The following is a 19,281-nucleotide window of genomic DNA, read 5'->3' as shown; positions in this document are numbered from 1 at the left end:
TTATTTTTGAAGGAAAGGGATTTAAACCTAGTTTATTGAGGAAAAACTCATAATAGGTCTTGAATTGCTAATTATCTTTTCTGACAAATTTGCTAAGTACAAGTAATATTTTGTAAATGTGTATAAACAACATTTTGAAAATGTATGTAAGAATATATTCATCTGCGACGAAGTGTTGACCTCCTCAAGTCTAAGATCCATACCCTCTCTAAGAGATTGTTTACAAAATCTAACTTGCAAACTGAAAACCTAGTTGTTTTTCTCTTATTTAGGCAAAAGAACAAGTCATCATAAATCTTCAGGAAAAGCTCAATACTGTGACCAAAGCCTTATGCAAAGCAGAAGAGAAAGCTGCTCATTTTGAACAAGACAAGCAAACTCCTGAAGAGTGTGGAAACTTAGATGACACTGATAAACCAAGAAATGGTTTAACTCAAGAAAGGCCAATAAAAATCCAAGCAAATTCCACATTACAAACTAAAATACCAATTGTGGATGTTATTGAATTGGAAAATGCTGAAGAACAAATTAAGCCTTCACTTATTCCTTCTTCAGAGGAAATTACAAATATAAAAAAACAATACTCTGAGAAAATTGATCAACTGAAAGAGCTACATGCTGTTGAAATGTACAAGCTGGAAGAACAGCACTCTGCTGAAATGGAAACTTTGAAAAAAGACTACACAACACAAATAAATGCACTGACTGAAAAATATGATGCTCTCAAAACAATGGTTAGTGCAACTTACTGGAATTCTGATCGTTCCAGTGAAAATACCTCACTTGATCCAATGACTTTTAAAAAAGAAACAGTTGAATCATTTTATTACATCTACAGCAGGTTATAAATTATTCTCTGATTAGGGTTGTTTGGCCTCACTCATTAAGATTTGTATAATTTGCATGCTTTTAAATCTAACCTGTGAATTGCTGATTTTCATTGTTGTAAGTGATATGTTCAGCTGTTCTGACCCCGAGTTCTGGAGTTTCCTACCTAACCATTTCTGCATTTTCAAAGGCATAAATCTCCCTTAAATCAAACCTTATGTTCTTGACCAAGCTTTTAGTCAGGTGTGGTATATCTCTTTTTCTGCCTAAGTGCCAAATATTATTTGATGATAATTCAAAGATGCAACTGGAGATTGCTTACTATGTTAAAGATGCACAGTAGACTCATTTTTCTTCCAACTGCCAAGATGTTTGATAGCTTTTTCTTTTAATTTTTTTTTGTCTTAAGTCACCCAGTACTTAGAGACACAAACTGATTCAGGGGAAATTAAGGCAAGGCTTTCAGGGTGGAATGGATTGTGGATAGATCAGCAATTTTTTTTTAAAGTTATATTTCTGTTAGTAATGAAAGAAAGCACATGGTTTCACTGCCATTGTACACATTAAGAATTTTAAATGGGACCTTACCACAACAGAAAAGAATATGGTTCTTCTTCTGAGTCACTCAGTCAATCTGTGAAGCTTGGATGCACTTAAGCAAATTCTTCAGTTGGTCGAGTGTCATAGGCTGTCAGGTGATGTAACTAAAAGCTGAACACAATTTTTAAAAAAAACAAAGAAATGAATATTTTAAGTAGAAAATTGCCCATCATCAGCTAATTTCATCCCTTCATGCCCTGACCAATCAATCTCTGCCTTAAATATACATAAAGACTTGGCCTCCAAAGCTGCCTCTGGTAAGGAATTCCACAGATTCATCACTCTCTGGCTCAAGAAATTTCCATTCTAAAAGGACTCTCCTCTATTCTGAGGCTGTGTCCTCTGGTCTTAAACACTCCCAACATAGGAAACATCATCTGCACATCCACTCTATTAAGGCCTTTCACTATTTCATAGGTTTCAATGAGGTTACACCTCATTCTTCTGAATTCCAGTGAATACAGGCACAGAGCAATCAAAAGCTCTTCATATGACAAGTCATATCTAGCTGGTTGTTTAATAAATCAGCCATTTATTAAGCATCCAGCCCATCTGCTATTCTTTTAACAAATTTGTATGAAATGGTTCTTGTATTAATCAAGATGTTATCATTTTGAGGAACCCTTGTTTATCCTATATATCACGAACAAGTTACAGACATGAGTCATATTATCAAGTGCCTTAGGTAAAATTCCTTTAGTCAAAGTTTTGACAAGTGAATAGTTTAGAATGTAAATCTGATGGATGTGACCTTTTGAAGAAGGACATACTCCTATTTCTAAACATTTATTACTTTGCTTCCTTTATTACAAAAAAAACATGTATTTTTAAAACATTTTCACCTTCTGCACCTTCAACTTTTTCTATCTGACTCTTGATTTTAAAAATTCCTAAATTTCTGAAAATCTTTTAATTGGCATCATCGAAGCTTATCATAATCTTTTGTCCTCTTTTCCTTCATTTAGGTTCACATTGGTAGACCAGAACCATTGGCAACATTGCAACTCAGGGATAAAGAAGTCAGTGGTAAGCTTCATTAGTATTTTTTTACCAGGTCAAAGTACTGCATTTTATTTGATATTTCTTAAAAACATATTGCATAGAATAGCGATGTATCTCTTAATATTCTGACCCAATTGTAGATAGTCAAGTCTGAGCAATCTGTCCTTAAAGATAACCTTTTATTCTCAGTATCTACTCAGTGTTTTGTGTCTGTTTGTGGCTATTTCTGTACACTGACCACTCTACAATTTTCTAGTTTCTTCCCACGCAATCTAAATACTCATTTGATTTTTCTTAAATGGCTCAACAATTCCTCACTTTGAACTCAGTCTGCCATGGATTTGTCTGCTCATTTGATGTTCTTCTGCAGTGTCCTGATCCCATCTGTACAATTTGCTCTATCATGTACAGCATCAACAGCAAATATGAAAACACTGTTCTCTATTTCTCCTCAGTCATTGATAAATATAATGAAAGCTGAAGCACCAGTACATTTCCTTTATAACACTGTATGTACTTAACTTGAATCGTGTTCTCTGTTACTCTTAATCAGTTCCATAATTATGTCAACAGCATGTCTTTAATTCCATGCTTTCATTTCTGCTATTGGTCTTGTATAAAATTTTATCAAATTAGAAACATAGAAAACCTACAGCACAATACAGGCCTTTCAGCCCACAAAGCTGTGCCGAACATGTCCTTACCTGAGAAATTATCGGGGGTTACCCATAGCCCTCTATTTTTCTGAGCTCTGTATACTAATCCAGGAGACTCTTAAAAGACCCTATCGTATACGCCTCCACCACTGTCTCCGGCAGCCCATTCCACACACTCACCACTTTCTGCGTCAAAATAAATAAATAAATTTACCCTTGACATCTACTCTGTACCTACTTACAAGCACCTTAAAACTATGCCCTCTTGCGTTAGCCATTTCAGCCCTGGGAAAAAGCCTCTGACTATCCACACGATCAATGCCTCTCATCATCTTATACACTTCTATCAGGTCACCTCTCACCCTCCGTCGCTCCAAGGAGAAAAGGCTGAGTTCACTCAACCTATTCTCAAACATCCTTCCTGTAGTGAGGTGACCACAAATGAGCACAGTACTCCAAGCGGGGTCTGACCAGGGTCCTATACAGCTGCAACATTACCTCTCAGCTCCTAAACTCAATCTCACGATTGATGAAGGCCAATGCACCATATGCCTTCTTAACCACTGAGTCAACCTACACAGCAGCTTTGAGTAACCTATGGACTTGAACCCCAAGATTCCTCTGATTCTCCACACTGCCAAGAGTCTTACCATCAATACTATATTCTGCCATCATATTTGACCCACCAAAATGAACCACCTCACACTTATCTGGGTTGAACACCATCTGCCACTTCTCAGCCCAGTTTTGCATCCTATCAATGTCCCGCTGTAACCACTGACAGCCCTCCATACTATCCACAACACCCCCAACCTTTGTGTCATCAGCAAATTTGCTAACCCATCCCTCCACTTCCTCATCCAGGACATTGATTAAAATCACGAAGAGTAAGGGCCCCAGACCAGATCCCTGAGGCACACCACTGGTCACCGACCTCCATGCAGAATATGGCCCGTCTACAACTACTCTTGTAGATGACTCATTTACAACCACCCTTCTGTGGGCAAGCCAGTTCTGGATCCATGAAGCAATGTCCCCTTGGATCCCATATCTCCTTACTTTCTCAATAAGCCTTGCATGGGGTACCTTATCAAACGCCTTGCTGAAATCCAAATACACTACATCTACGACTCTACCTTCATCGATGTATTTAGTCACATCCTCAAAAAATTCAGTCAAGCTAGTAAGGCACAACCTGCCTTTGACAAAACCATGCTAACTATTTCTAATCATATTATGTCTCTCCAAATGTTCATAAATCCTGTCTCTCAGGATCTTCTCCATCAACTTACCAACCACTGAAGTAAGACTCACTAGTCTATAATTTCCTGGCCTATCTCTACTTCCTTTCTTGAATAGTGGAACAATATCCACAGCCCTCCAATCCTCCGGAACCTCTCCTGTCCTTATTGGTGATGCAAGGATCATCGCCAGAGGTTCAGCAATCTCCTCCCTCGTTTCCCATAGTAGCTAGGGGTACATCCTGTCTGGTTGTGGTGACTGATCCAACTTATGCTTTCCAAAAGCTCCAGCACATCCTCTTTCTTAATATCTATATCTCAAGCTTTTCAGTCCTCTGCAAGTTATCCTTACAATCGCCAAGATCCTTTTCCATAGTGAATACTGAAGCAAAGTACTCATTAAGTACCTCTGCTATCTCCTCCAGTTCCATACACACTTTTCCACTGTCACACTTGATTGGTCCTATTCTCTCACATCTTATCCTCTTGCTCTTCACATACTTGTGGAATGCCTTGGGGTTTTCCTTGATCCTGTCTGCCAATGCCTTCTCATGGCCCCTTCTGGCTCTCCTAATTTCGTTCTTAAACTCCTTTCTGTTAGCCTTATAATCTTATAGATTCCTATCATTATCTTTCGTAAGCTTTTCTTTTCTTCTTGACTAGATTTACTACAGCCTTTGTACACCACGGTTCCTGTACCTTACCATCCTCCCCCTGTCTCTTTGGAATGTACCTATGCAAAACCACGCAAATATCCCCTGAAAATTTGCAACATTTCTTCCGTACATTTCCCTGAGAACATCTGTTCTCAATTTATGCTTCCAAGTTCTTGCCTGATAGCCTCATATTTCCCTTTACTCCAATTGAATGCTTTCCTAACTTCTCTGTTCCTTTCCCTCGCCAATGCTTTGGTAAAGGAGATCGAGTTGTGATCACTATCTCCAAAATGCTCTCCCACTGAGATATTAGACACCTGACCAGGTTCATTTCTCAATACCAGATCAAGTACAGCTTCTCCTCTTGTCGGCTTATCTACATATTGTGTCAAGAAACCTTCCCGAACACACCTAACAAACTCCACCCCATCTAAACCCCTTGCTCTAGGGACGTGCCAATTGTTATTTGGGAAATTAAAATCTCCCACCATGACAACCCTGTTGTTATTACACCTTTCCAGGATCTGTCTCCCTATCTGCCCCTGGATGTCCCTGTTACTATTAGGAGGTCTATAAAAATATACCCAGTAGAGTTATTGACCCCTTCCTGTTCTTAACTTCCACCCACAGAGACTCCATAGACAATTCCTCCATGACTTCCTCCTTTTCTGCAGCTGTGATACTATCTCTGATCAGCAATGCCAAGCCCCCACCTCTTTTTCATCCTTCCCTGTCCTTTCTGAAACATTGAAAGCCTGGCACTCTTAAGTAGCCATTCCTGCCCCTGAACCATCCAAGTCTCTGTAATGGCCACAACATCGTAGTTCTAAGTATTGATCCACGCTTTAAACTCATCTGCTTTGTTTATAATACTCCTTTTCATTAAAGTAGACACATTTCAAACCATCAGTTTGAGCGCTTCCCTTCTCTATCACCTGCCTATACTCCCTCACACACTGTCTCCAAACTTTCTGTATTTGTGAGCCAATAGCCCCTTCCTCTGCCTCTTCAGTTCGGTTCCCACCCCCCAGCAATTCTCGTTTAAACTCTCCCCAGTAGCCTTAGCAAACCTCCCTGCCAGTATATTGGTTCCCCTGGGATTCAAATGCAACCCGTCCTTTTTGTACAGGTCATGCCTGCCCCAGCAGAGGTCCCAATAATCCAGAAATCTGAATCCCTGGCCCCTGCTCCAATCCCTCAGCTATGCATTTATCCTCCACCTCATTCTATTCCTATACTCACCATCACGTGGCACAGGCAGTAATCCTGAGATTACTACCTTTGTGGTCCTGCTTCTCAACTTCCATCCTAACGCCCTGTAGTCTGTTTTCAGGACCTCCTCCCTTTTCCTGCCTATATAAATTGGTACCAATACGTACCATGACCTCTGGCCGTTCTTCTTCCCACTTTAGAATATAGTGGACGCGATCAGAAACATCCCAGACCCTGACATCTGGGAGGCAAAAATTCTTAAATAAAAATCAGTAGAAGTATAAGTTTATGGAGAAAAAGTTTCAGATTGATGTCAAAGTTCAAAGTACATTAATTATGTATACTGTATACAATCTTGAGATTTATCTTTTTGCAGGCAGCCACAAAACAAAGACACACAACAGAATCCTTTTTTTAAAAAAAACCTACACAACAAAGACGATCAAGAACTAAATGTGTGATGAAAAGAATAAATTATGCAAGCAATATAAAAATAAACAAATAACACATAGAGCGTTAAGTGCAGGGTCCCCGAAAGTGAGTCTACAGTCAGAGAGCCAATTCAACGCTGGGGCGAGTGCTGATGGTTGCAGGCTGCAGCTGCAGTGGCAGAAGCACCGTGATCAAATCGCACAAATAGTAGTAAAAAGTAAACTAAAGCCTCTTGGAACATAAAGTGCAGAGCCCCCAAAAAGTGAGCCCACAGCTGTGGAGCCCAGTCAGCGCTGAGGTGAGTGAAGCCCCTCCACGAGCACAATGGCTGCAGGATAACAATTGCTCCCAAACATGGCTCCTGCATCCCCAGCCCGACAGCAGCTGCAAGAAGAGGAGGAGACCAGTTAAACGCAGGCGGACGGTGCTCAACACCTGTTTGTTATCCTCTCTCGACCTCGACGATTTTAACCTTGCTTGGCACTTCAGTCAGTGTGGAGCAGTCAAACTGAGCACAGGTTCAAGTTTCGCCGTTAGGCATCAGCACAGCCAAATCCTCAGGAGATCACAAAAGCGCTAGATCAAATGGTCGGCTCAGACATACATCCTCAAGAGGGAAATTACAGGCTGCAATCGATCGTAGTTCAGAAGTGCATCTAGAAGAGGAGTATTTAGCAAGTTAGAAAATAGAAGTTTTATAATACGGTATATTTAATTGAGCGGTTCAATTGGAAAGAGTGGCGGAGCAGTACAATACTGTAAATGGTGGAGTTGTTGTTTCACATCTCCAGCCACCCAGTCTTGATACTAACCTCCAGTGCTGTCTGTACCTGTGGGTTTCCCCCAAGGATACTCGAGTTCCGTCTTGTGTTAGATTAGTTTGTGACTGTACATTTGCCTCTTGTGTAGGTGGGTGGTGGGGAAATCAGGGTGGAGGTGATGGGCAGGTCAAAGGCCAAAGGTCACAGTGAAGTAAGTGGGAGAATGGGATGGATGAGATTGCCACTTCTATGCCATAAGAAATGCTTCCTTCCTGGAGCCGCACTCACCACTCCCCACGCACGGATACTGCTTGTCCCCCGAGTTCCTCCAGCAGGTAATTTGCTGCCCCCATTTACAGCTTCCACAAGCTCTTGTGTCTTCATGATAATATGAGTGCTTCCATCACTGCCATGAAGTGCCCCGTGCACACTGTCTGTGAACAGACTGCATTTCTTGTTATGATGATAGCTCCTCTATGTGGGGAAACAGACAGGCTAAATAGTTTGTAGAACATCTCCTTTCAGTCTGAAAGCATGTTTCTGTGCTGCCCTTTGTCTCTTCGTCTATTCTTCTGCAACTCTGACTTTTGTCTTGGGCTGCCGACACTTTTCCAAAGGAAGTTCAGCTCAAACGTAATGGAGGTACCTCAATTTTCTGGTGTCACATTTCTTGCATTCTTTTTCTCGTCTCATCCCTGTATTTTCAAATATTCTTCCTCCACTTGTGATTTATGCCTCCCCAGAAGCAACATTTGTTTCTTTTTCTCCACCCTTTATCCATTCCCTCAGCTGGTTTCATCATCACATGTCAATCTTTTCTGGTCTCCACCCAACCAAAAACTTCTTTTGTTCACTCCCCCTCTCTCTGACACGTAAAACTTACTTCCTTTTTACTTTTCCAAGTTGTGAAGGGTCGTTGGACTGAAATAATTAAATCTTCTCTTTGTTGAGATGTTGCTTGACCTGCTGAATACCAGCATTTCTTGTTTTTATTTTAGATTTTTAGTTTCTGAACAACTTTGCTTTTGGTTTATCAAATGTTCTAGGGAAGACTGTATAAATAATCGTCTGCAGATTTTTTCAGAGCAGACTTGATGACGTAATTTTGCACCTTCGTCTTATTGTCTTCAGGTGCTCAGATCTACCCAATTGGTTAATTTTCAACTTGCCTTTTTTTTTTAGCTGAAACGTACTGTCTGTGAATTAATGTTGCTTTGTATTTGTTCATATTTGTACAGCTTTCCAACAACTATTGCTAATGAAACATTTTAATAATTTCCTTATAATGGGTGGTGGACACCGAGTCTTTGACCTGTCATTTCAAGTTGTTTCCAAATGACAGTTCTCAGAGGATTTCTGAGCCTTTGATTTTGCTTCACAGGGCAGGAATGTACAACCATATCAGAGGCAACCAGAAGGCAGAGCAATGTTACTCATGCAGTTCAACCAACTTTTGAACAAAATACAGAGAATCTCCCTGACAAAATAAAGGTGAGAACCTAATAGTTTCCGTAACAGAAAACCTTTTATTGGGTTTGGGTAAGCCACATTGTTGCAGTAGGGCTACCTGCTAAGCACTTCAGATTTTTTTTTTTGTAGACTTCCAATATGCAGTATTTTTTTAGATCATTATCTGATAAGGACTTAAGACATTACTAATAACATTTATTTATTCTGTATACAATTTAGAATATTTAATGACATTGAGAAAAGTGCTCAGTTTACTGCTAGCCTCATTTTCATCATAAAATCAGACAGTCTATTTAAGACCATAAGATATAGGAGCAGAAGTAGGCCATCCAGCCCATCGAGTCTGCTCTGCCATTCAATCGTGAGCTGACCCAATTCTCCCACTCATCCCCACTCCCCTGCTTTCACCCCATACCCTTTGATGCCCTGGCTAACCAAGAATCTATCTGTCTCTGCCTTAAATACACCCAATCACTTGGCCTGCACAGCCACTGGTGGCATCAAATTCCACAGATTTACCACCCTCTGACTGAAGTAATTTCTCCACACCTCTGTTCTAAAAGGACGTTTTTCAATCCTGAAGTCGTGCCCTCTTGTCCTAGACTCCCCTACCACGGGAAATAACTTTGCCATATCTAATCTGTTCAAGCCTTTTAACATTTGGAATGTTTCTTTGAGATTCCCCCCTCATTCTCCTGAACTCCAGGGATTATAGCCCAAGAGCTGCCAAACGTTTCTCTTACCCCTTTCATTCCTGGAATCATTCTCATGAATCTTTTCTGAACCCTCTCCAATGTCAGTATATCCTTTCTAAAGTAAGGAGCCCCAAACTGCACGCAATACTCCAAGTGTGGTCTCACGAGTGCCTTATATATCCTCAACATCACATCCCTGCTCTTATATTCTATACCTCTGGAAATGAATGCCAACCCTACATTCGCCTTCTTCACCACCAACTCAACCTGGAGGTTAACTTTTAGGGTATCCTGCACAAGGACTCCCAAGTCCCTTTACATCTCTGCATTTTGAATTCTTTCCCCATCTAAATAATAGTCTGCCCGTTTATTACTTCCACCAAAGTGCATGACCATATACTTTCCAACATTGTATTTCATTTGCCACTTCTTTGCCCATTCCCCTAAACTATCTAAGTCTCTCTGCAGGCTCTCTGTTTCCTCAACACTACCCGCTCCTCCAGCTATCTTTGTATCATCGGCAAATTTAGCCTCAAATCCATTAATACCCTAGTCCAAATCATTGACATACATCATAAAAAGCAGCAGTCCCAACACTGTCCCCTGTGGACCTACACTGGTAACTGACAGCCATCCAGAATAGGACCCCTTTATTCCCACCCTCTGTTTTCTGCTGACCAGCCAATGCTTCACCCATGCTAGTAACTTCCCTGTAATTCCATGGGCTCTTATCTTGCTAGGAAGGCTCACGTGTGGCACCCTTTCAAAGGCCTTCTGAAAATCAAAGTACACCACATCTACTGCATCTCCTTTGTCTGCACTGCTTGTAATTTCCTCATAGAATTGCAGTAGGTTTGTCAGGCAGGATTTTCCTCTCAGGAAACCATGCTGGCTTTGGTTTATCTTGTCATGTGCCTCCACACACCCTGTAATCTCATTCCTAACAATCGATTCCAATAACTTCCCAACTTCTTGAAAAATCATCATTAATGCCTCAGCAATCTCTCCAGCTACTTCCTTCAGAACGCGAGGGTGCATTCCATCAGGCCCAGGAGATTTTTCCATCCTCAGACCATTAAATTTCCTGAGCACCTTCTCAGTTGTAAATTTCAACTGCACAAACTTCACTTCCCTGACACTCTTGAATGTCTAGTATACTGTAGATATCTTCCACTGTGAAGTCTGATGCAAAATACACATTCAGTTCCTCTGCCATCTCTGCATCTCTCATTACAATATCTCCAGCATCATTTTGTATTGGTCCTATATCTACCCTTGACGCTCTTTTACCCTTTATATACTTAAGAAAGCTTTTAGTATTTTCTTTGATATTAGTTGCCAGCTTCCTCTCATAATTCATCTTTTCATTCTGAACTGCCTTCTTAGTTTCCTTCTGCAGGTTTTTAAAAGCTCCCCAATCTTCTGTCTTCCCACTAGCTCTGGTTTCCTTGTATGCCCTCTCTTTTGCTTTTACTTTGGCTTTGACTTCACTTGTCAGCCACAGTAGTGTCCTTCTTCCCTTTGAAAATTTCTTCTTATTTGGAATATATTTGTCTTGCACTTCCCTCGTTTTTTGCAGAAACTCCAGCCATTTCTGCTCTGCTGTCTTTCCTGCAAATGTCCCTTTCCAGTCAATGTCAGCCTGTTCACCTCCTTTATTCCACTGAAATACCAACACATTGGATTTTATTTTTTTCCCTCGCAAATTTCAATGTGAACTTGATCATATTGTGATCACGTTTCCCTAAGGGTTACTTAACCTTAAGCTCTCTTATCACCTCCGGATCATTGCACGACACTCAATCCAGCACAGCTAATCCCCTAGTGGGCTCAACAAGAAGATGTTCTAACAAGCCATACCTTAGACATTCTACAAATTCTCTCTCTTGAGGTCTAGTAGTGATCTGGTTTTCCCAATCCACTTTTATGTTAAAATCCCCAACGATTGTCATGACATTGCCTTTCTGACATGCCTTTTCTATCTCCTACTGTAATTTGTAATCCACATCTCAGCTGCTGTTTGGAGGCCTCTATACAACTGCCATTAGGGTCCTTTTACCTTTGCCATTTTTTAACTCAACCTATGGAGAATCTACACCTTCCAATCCTCTTGTCATCTCTTTCCAATGATTTAATATTATTTCTTATACACAGACCCACACGACCCCTCTGGCTGCTAACCTATCTTTCCGATACACCGTATATCCTTGGGCGTTCAGTTCCCAATGGCAGCATTCCTTTAGCCAAGATTCAGAGATGGCCACAACGTAATACTTGCCGATCTGTAGCTGAATTTCAAGATCGTCCTTTTTATTCCTTACGCTGCGTGCATTCAAATACAACACTCTTAGTCCTGTATTTGTTGCTTTCTGCACCATTGCACCACGCCTCTATTGCCCTGTAACTCATGCCACTGGCTTTGATTAAGCCTCATCTCCTGCCTGTTCTTTCTATAATCTGACGCACACTATCTTTGATTTATTTCTGTTTTCCCCTTCCTCAGCCCTATCACTCCAGTCCCCATCCCCCTGCCAACTTAGTTTAAACCCTCCTTAGCAGCTCTATTAAACCTGCATTCTAGGATATTGGACCGCTTTGGGTTCAGGTGTAACCCATCCTTTTTGTACAGGTCGTACCTTCCCCAGAAGAAGCCCCAATGATCCAGGAAACTGAATCCCTGCCCCCTACACCAGTCTCTCAGCCACGCATTCATACACCTGATCATGCTATTCTTGCACTCACTAGCAGGTGGCACAGGCAGCAATCCTGAGATTACTACCTTAGAAGCCCTGCTTTTCAGCTTCCTACACAACTCCCTGAATTCTCTCTTCAGGACCTCCTCCCTTTTTCTATCTATGTCATTGGTACCAATGTGTACCAAGACTTCTGGCTGTTCACCCTCTTCCTTCAGAATACTCTACACCCGATCTGAGACATCCCGCACCCTGGCACATGGGAGGCAATATACCATGCGGGTATCTATCAGGCTGACAGAACCTTCTGTCTGTTCCCCTCATTATGGAATCCCCTATGACTAAGCTGTAGGTCATCAAGCTACAGTTCCAGATCCCTAACACAGTTTCTCAGGAGCTGCATCTCAGTGCACCTGGTGCAGATGTGGCCATCTGGGAGACTGGAAGATTCCCAGGGTTCCCACATCTGGCTCCCAGAGCAAAAAACTAACCCTACCAACATAATCATTATTCCTCAAAAAAAATGCAAAGAAAAACCAAAAACGAAGTCCACTTACCCACTTACTTTGCTGAAGCCTGAATGAGCAAAAGCCTGTCACTCCTACTCTTGCCACTGGCCTACTCCCGACAATGGCTGCTCCGCTTATCCCTTCTGTACTTTTATTTAGTTCGTCGTGCTCAGTTGCCGCTGCTGATAGTACAATGGACTAATGCCTGCGAAGCTCTCATTTTAAATCACTGACTCTGACCTGCGAGAAGCTATCCTCTGTCGAGCTCAGTTGCTGCTGCATTTCTTTTTTAAAAAAATTGTTGAAGGATGTTTGGTCATTTTGCTAACATTTGTTATATATGATCTGGTGAATATACAATCAGTGGTCACTTTTATTAGGTACAAGAGGAACCCGGTGTTGTGTTCTGCTGCTGTAGCCCTTCTATTGTTGTAATGTATAATCAGCTCGAACCGGTCTAGCCACTTTCCTCTGCCCTGTCTCATTATTAAGGCATATTCACCCATAGAAGTGCCACTCGCTGGATGTTTTTTGTGTTTGCTTTGTTTTTCATACCATTCTCTGTAAACTCTAAAGAACTATTTGCACGAAAATCCCAGGAGATTAGCAGCTCCTGAGATACTCAAACCACTCCGTCTGGCTCAAACAATCATTCCACAGTCAAAGTCACTTAGATCACATTTCTTCCCCAATCTGATGTTTGGTCTGAACAACAACTGAACCTCGTGATCATGTCTGCATGCTTTTATGGATGCATTGCTGCTATATGATTGGCTGATTAGATATTTGCAGGTGTACCTAATAAAATTGACACTAAGTGTGTTCAATTGAAATTATTAACCTGCTCAGTTGAGGAAAAACACCAGAGACACGAAATTACCTCTGAAACGGTTTTTATTCAGAGAGGAGTTCGCAGCCCCACGCACTTCGGGCGTAAGGTAGCCAACTCCCAATTTGTCAGTTTACGAAGGTCATACTTATACCCAAAAACAGGGTACTACATTCGCAAATATGGTTACCGATTCAAATTCATCGATTGATTGGCTATTGCATAGCTAAGCACGCGAAATACTCGGAATAAGCATAGACGTAAGCGAAGTACTTGGAATAAGTATAGACGCAAGCAAAACACTCGAAATAGGTATGTAGCTCAGATACTTTGCCAAACACATTGTCTTGTGGTGGCAAGGTTCTCCTTTCCTTGTGGTTGTGATATCCTGTCTTGGCATTCTATTTTAGTTACCTGTTCTCTGTCCTCCCAGACTTCCCCAATGACGTATTCTCTCCCTGGTCCTGTCTACATATTTTGCTACACTTACCCCTCTCCCACCCCTTCTACACGTACCCCTTACCCTCTTCACATTCTCATTCCCTCCTGTGATCATGAAATGATCACTAGTGTATATAACATACAAGTTTATATAAGTGTTTCTTGCCTCCAAAATAGTAACTAAGGTGTATAAATTACCTGCCTAAATTTTGAATGCTTTTTTTTATTTTAACAGTCTTTACTTCATGAAGTACATCAAGAGGGGATGCAGGTGTTGTCTCTTTCAGAATCACCGCACCTTGAAGGACAACTGCAACCACTGGAGAATAACCCAAACTATTGGCTTCAGGAAAGGCAGGGACTTCTGGATGTTATACAGTCACTTAATGATGTACTTTCCAAAATTCAGGGCACTGGGGAAGCAAAGGTAAGGACACAGTATGTTAAAATAATTTTCCACAAGGGACCTGGGTGGGTATTCCATGCAGCATGGAAATTACCTTGTCCTTGCTGAGCCTGATTGCATTTTTCTGCATTAGGTCTATATCCTTCTACAACTTACCTAACCCATTACCTCCTCTGGCACTTCCTTTCAGATAAACACCATCCAATGAGTGGAAAAACGTGCCCCTCAGATTTCCTATAAATTTATCCACATGCACCTTACAGCAATATCTTGTAGTTCTAGATTCCCCTGTCTTTTTAAAAGACTCTATTTACCCTTTCTATGCTCTCATAATTTTTGAAACCTCTGTAAACCTTGGATTCGTACGTACCACTGAAGAAAAAACATCCTTTCAAAATCTCTACCTTTAATTACATTCTAATTTTCTGCATGTCCTGACCAAATTCTGTACATTACCCTCAAAAATTGCTGAAGAAATTTGTGTAATTTTTGAAGTTTTTCGAATTTTCCATTAAATCAATTTTTGTTCTGTTTAGTTTGTAGACCTCTATCCTTCTGTCAAATATCCTAGCTAGCATGCATAACTGTTAAAGGAGAATTTCATCACACAAATTAATATTTTATCAGACATCAACAGTAAGTGCAAGTGGGTCACTGCTGACAACAAATCCTTGCTTTAACAAATTCATCCAAAGCAAATAAGCTAAATGGATTTGTCTTTCTGTAGGTTACTTGCTCCACTAATTAACACAGCCAAACTTCTGAAGATTAATTTGTCAGCATCTGTTTTCAAAACCTTTTGCTTCAAATCTGTCCAACTGATATTAACATTCAGGCACCATTGAAATGTGGGCAGGTTCTTTCTCAGTGATGATCATACAGAAAACAGTGCCTGTTACATAAGGGGAACTTAAATTTGTCATAGTGCTATGGAATCCTCCATATCTCCTGAACAGGCAAATAGATACTTAGTTTAATGTCTTATCTGAAGGACCAAGTAGTGAAACTTATATCCTAAAGTATGTGGAAATGCTTACAGATGATCAATTTATGGGGCTAAATATTTTTGAAATATCTATAAAGTTAGCTCTCGTTCATGGTAATATATCTAAGAGAGAGTAGAGTAATAGGTAAAAATGTAACATCTCTTACAGGCTTTATCTGCTGAAAACATCACAGACTGGCGACGCGAGCTACTGCAAGCTGTCCAGCATGTTTTTAATAAAGAACATGATGCCTTTATAATGGCTCTCCACGCACAGGCATCATCCCTGAATAATGTGGATGCAATGATGCTGTTGAGCTTGCTGAAAGAACAGGTATTTTCCTCTTACTTAATCGTGACTGGCATTGCAATTTTTGCAGAAGTAGCAAAGGCTGATCTGACCAAATCATGTCCATTAGAAACAATAATTTAAAAAGTGCTGTTGCTTTGAATTTGAAATAAAGACTGGAAATGCTGGAGGTACTCAGTGGGTTAGTCAGGATTCCCTTTTATTTTAAATTTACAGTAACCTGCAGTATATCTTTTATTTCATAGTTTCAGCAGAGTTTCTTTCTGCTTTCATTCAACTCTATTTGCATCTCCTCCAGATAAAACATCTGTAATTAATAAGTGTTTACATCCTCTTTGTTGGTAACTCTGTTCTATTCAGTGTCCGTTGTCCTCATCTTGTCACACATTCCTTCTTTCTCTACAACTTAAAACACGTTTCTGCTTTTGAAGGAAGGGATTCAAGCTCACATGTAACTTGTACTTCTTTCCGTAGATGTGGCTTGACCCACTGTGTATTTCGAAGTTAATTGTTTTTCTGTCTTTTCCATTCTAATTTTCTGCATGTCCTGGCCAAATTCTGTGTATTAGCCTTTAAAATTGCTGAAGCATTTGAATATTTTTTGATGTTTTTCTAATTCTCATTTAAATCCATTTTTGTTCTTTTTAGTTTGTGAGCTTCTATTGTTCTGTCAAATCTCCTAACCAGCATGCGTAACTATTATCTAGTGCCTTATACTTAGAAATTTACAAGTCTTCAGAAATTAGTAATTTACATTTAATAACAGATGATTGGTCAAATTAATGGATCAGAAAAGCATAGTTCCAGAGCCAACCAGTGAAAGGGCCACCCTGGGCCTGGTATAGTGTAATAAAGTAGATGAGAGTGAACATAGGACTGTTAGAAAATGAGACTGGATAATACCGGGACAAGGAGATGGCAGATTAACTAAATAAGTATCTTGCATCATTCTTCACTGTGGAAGACAGTGAAGGGTGTTGAAGATGTTGAAGGGTGCAAGGGAAGAGAAGTGAGTGCAGTTACTATTATAAAGGAGAAGGTGCTGAAAAAGTTGAAAGACCTAAAGACCAGATGAACCCCACCCAAGGATTCTGAAAGGTAGTGGTAAGAGATTGTGGAGGCATTAGTAATGATCTTTCAAGAATCATTGGACTCTGGCATGGGTCTGCAAATGGAAAACTGCAAATGTCACTCCATTTTTTTAAGAAAGGAAGGAGGCAGCAGAAAGGAAATTATAGTCGAGTTAGCCTGACCTCAGTGATTGGGAAGATTTTGGCGTCAGTTGTTAAGGATGAAGTGATGACACAGGACAAGATAGGACAAAGTCAGCATGGTTTCCTTAAGTGAAAATCTTGTTTGATGAACCTTTTGGAGTTCTTTGAAGAGGACTGATGAAGGGTCTTGGCCCAATGCGTTGACTGTTTACTTTTCTCCATAGATGCTACCTGGTCTGATGAGTTCCTCCAGCATTTTGTGTGTGTTGCCAGTCTGTGGAAAAACTTGGCAGCATCTGGGGAGGAGGGGATGGGTAGCGGAAAGGAATTTTCAATGTTTTGATTTGAAACACTGTACCAGGAAACCCTGCTGCTCCTCTAGATTTGCCCAGATAAGCAACAACATGACAGCATAAAAATTGGAATATTTGAGCTGGCATAGATGCAGATAATTGTATCTGTTCATCTTCATCTGGCCTTAGGAAACTCAGAGGAGAGCAGATGTGCAACTTTTAATGACTGCAGATCGGAATAGCATGATGATGGAAATACGCGAACTTTGGTCTTACCTGCAAAGAGTCCAGCAGGGTGACAGGAAGCCCATTGACGTGCGAGAACACAGCACACAAAGAAGTAAGGGGATTTTCTAAATGCATGCCTGATGTGATTAATCATATTTATAAGGTTAATAATTACGCCTTTAAAACTGGAATTGCTTGTTAAGATTTTGTGTGGCATGACTGCTTCTTCTTTGTTACTGGTTTGGTAGTGGCTCTGATGATGTAGAGGAACATCAAATTCATGTCTCTGAGGCTTGAAAGGAGATGGCACAAAAGCTGGTGATTGTGTCAATAGGAACAGTAAATATAACTCAGCTGTTTAAGAAGGAGGGAGATATAAAATACAAATTATGAGGTTGTTACTTACGGGTGTAGTAATAAGATACTTAGAAAATAGCCATTATTTAGCAGAATACATGCTGTTTTATGATGGGGCAACTGTATTTGGCAGATTCTATATTTTAAGGGTAGAACGAACAATAAAAAAGGAAACCAGTGGATACTTGTATTTTCAGAAAGTCTATACTAAGGTGTTTCACAGTAACTAGCTGAACAAGATTGAGGTTCATGAGACTGGAGCAAATACGAACAAACCATTTTCAGTGTTGTAGGAGTTGTGAATGAAATTGTACAAGGATCACTGGTTTTGAGCCGTTCTCAATATTATGTCAACAACTAGAAAAAGAAAAATATAGGCAAGTTTGTTTTTAATACAGATCTAATGAGAAAGTAACCTCTGAGAAGAATATATAAATGCTACCACAAACAATACTACCCTGATAGGTCCATTGTTTCCACATCTCTATCCCCACTGAATTTCTGTCTTCATACAGTATCTGGACATCATCCTGTCTCCCTTTATCTAGTCCCTTTCCAATTATATCCAGGACACATTTCACACCCTGCACAATTTAGATAACTTCCCATTCCATGGTTCCTACCAGCTCATCTTTACCATGGACATCTGGTCTCTTGCCGCTCTCAGTTCCTTTAGGAAGGTCCAGAAACTTTCTGTTTCTTTCTTGAACAAAGACACAACCAGTTCCCCTTCACTAACTCTCTTGTCCACCTTGCAGAACTAATCTTTCCTCTCACTTTCTACAGGTCCAAAAAGCAGACTTGGAGACTTGCATGGGCCCTGGCTTTGCCTTTCTGTTGGTTGGCCAAATTGAATCGGCCTAGGTCTAAGCCTATTACAGCTCCTTTACTCACCCTACCCCACCCTCAATTCTTTCTCCTGTACTTGTGCAGAAATCATCAATTTCATTACCTGCACCACTAACTTCCACCCTGCCAATAGATTCCCCTAGATCATCCCTGAAATTCCTTTTCCTTTTTTTGATCTCACTGTCTCCATCACAGATGATAGATACCACCGACATCTTCCATAAACCCACTGACTCCCTCAGCTACATATGTCAATTCTACTTCCTCCCCCTCCTGTCCCCTGTAAGGACAGTGCTCCCTTTTCTCAATTTCTATGTCTCTGCTACATCTGTACTCAAGATGAGGCCTTCTGCTCTAGAGCTTCTGAAATGTTCTCCCACTAAAAGTGTGCCTTGCTCTCTGCCACTGTTGATGTAGCCCTCATGTGCATTCATTCAGTGTCCCAGATGTCTGCTCTGACCCCTCTCCAGTCTCAACTCAACCCTATATGATCATGTCTATCCATCTGCATCTCCCCCTCCCCACCCCGTCCCCAGGTCTTTTCACAGAGGACTCTGTTATGTGCCCATGCCTCCTCTCCCACCCTTCTCCTCTCCCAACCAAAGGAGGTGTAA

The 19,281-nt window shown here is 40.7% G+C and overlaps 1 protein-coding gene across 4 annotated transcripts in view; it reads left to right on the top strand.

Moving 5' to 3' along the window:
* The window catches only part of akap9 (A kinase (PRKA) anchor protein 9), a 206,028-nt gene that overhangs the window by 160,828 nt on the left and 25,919 nt on the right, over positions 1 to 19,281 (top strand). For all 4 annotated transcript variants that reach the window (XM_073054488.1, XM_073054489.1, XM_073054487.1 and 1 more), the window contains 6 exons: positions 273 to 734; positions 2,394 to 2,454; positions 8,770 to 8,879; positions 14,261 to 14,452; positions 15,586 to 15,750; positions 17,423 to 17,573. In XM_073054488.1, the coding sequence (XP_072910589.1) occupies positions 273 to 734; positions 2,394 to 2,454; positions 8,770 to 8,879; positions 14,261 to 14,452; positions 15,586 to 15,750; positions 17,423 to 17,573 (1,141 nt within the window). The remainder of the gene's footprint in view (positions 1 to 272; positions 735 to 2,393; positions 2,455 to 8,769; positions 8,880 to 14,260; positions 14,453 to 15,585; positions 15,751 to 17,422; positions 17,574 to 19,281) is intronic.

Source organism: Hemitrygon akajei, chromosome 8 (genome assembly GCF_048418815.1).
Source record: "Hemitrygon akajei chromosome 8, sHemAka1.3, whole genome shotgun sequence".
Taxonomy (NCBI): Eukaryota; Metazoa; Chordata; class Chondrichthyes; order Myliobatiformes; family Dasyatidae; genus Hemitrygon; species Hemitrygon akajei.
Note: the sequence above shows the minus strand (reverse complement) of the source record. Positions and strands in the feature narration are given on the sequence as shown.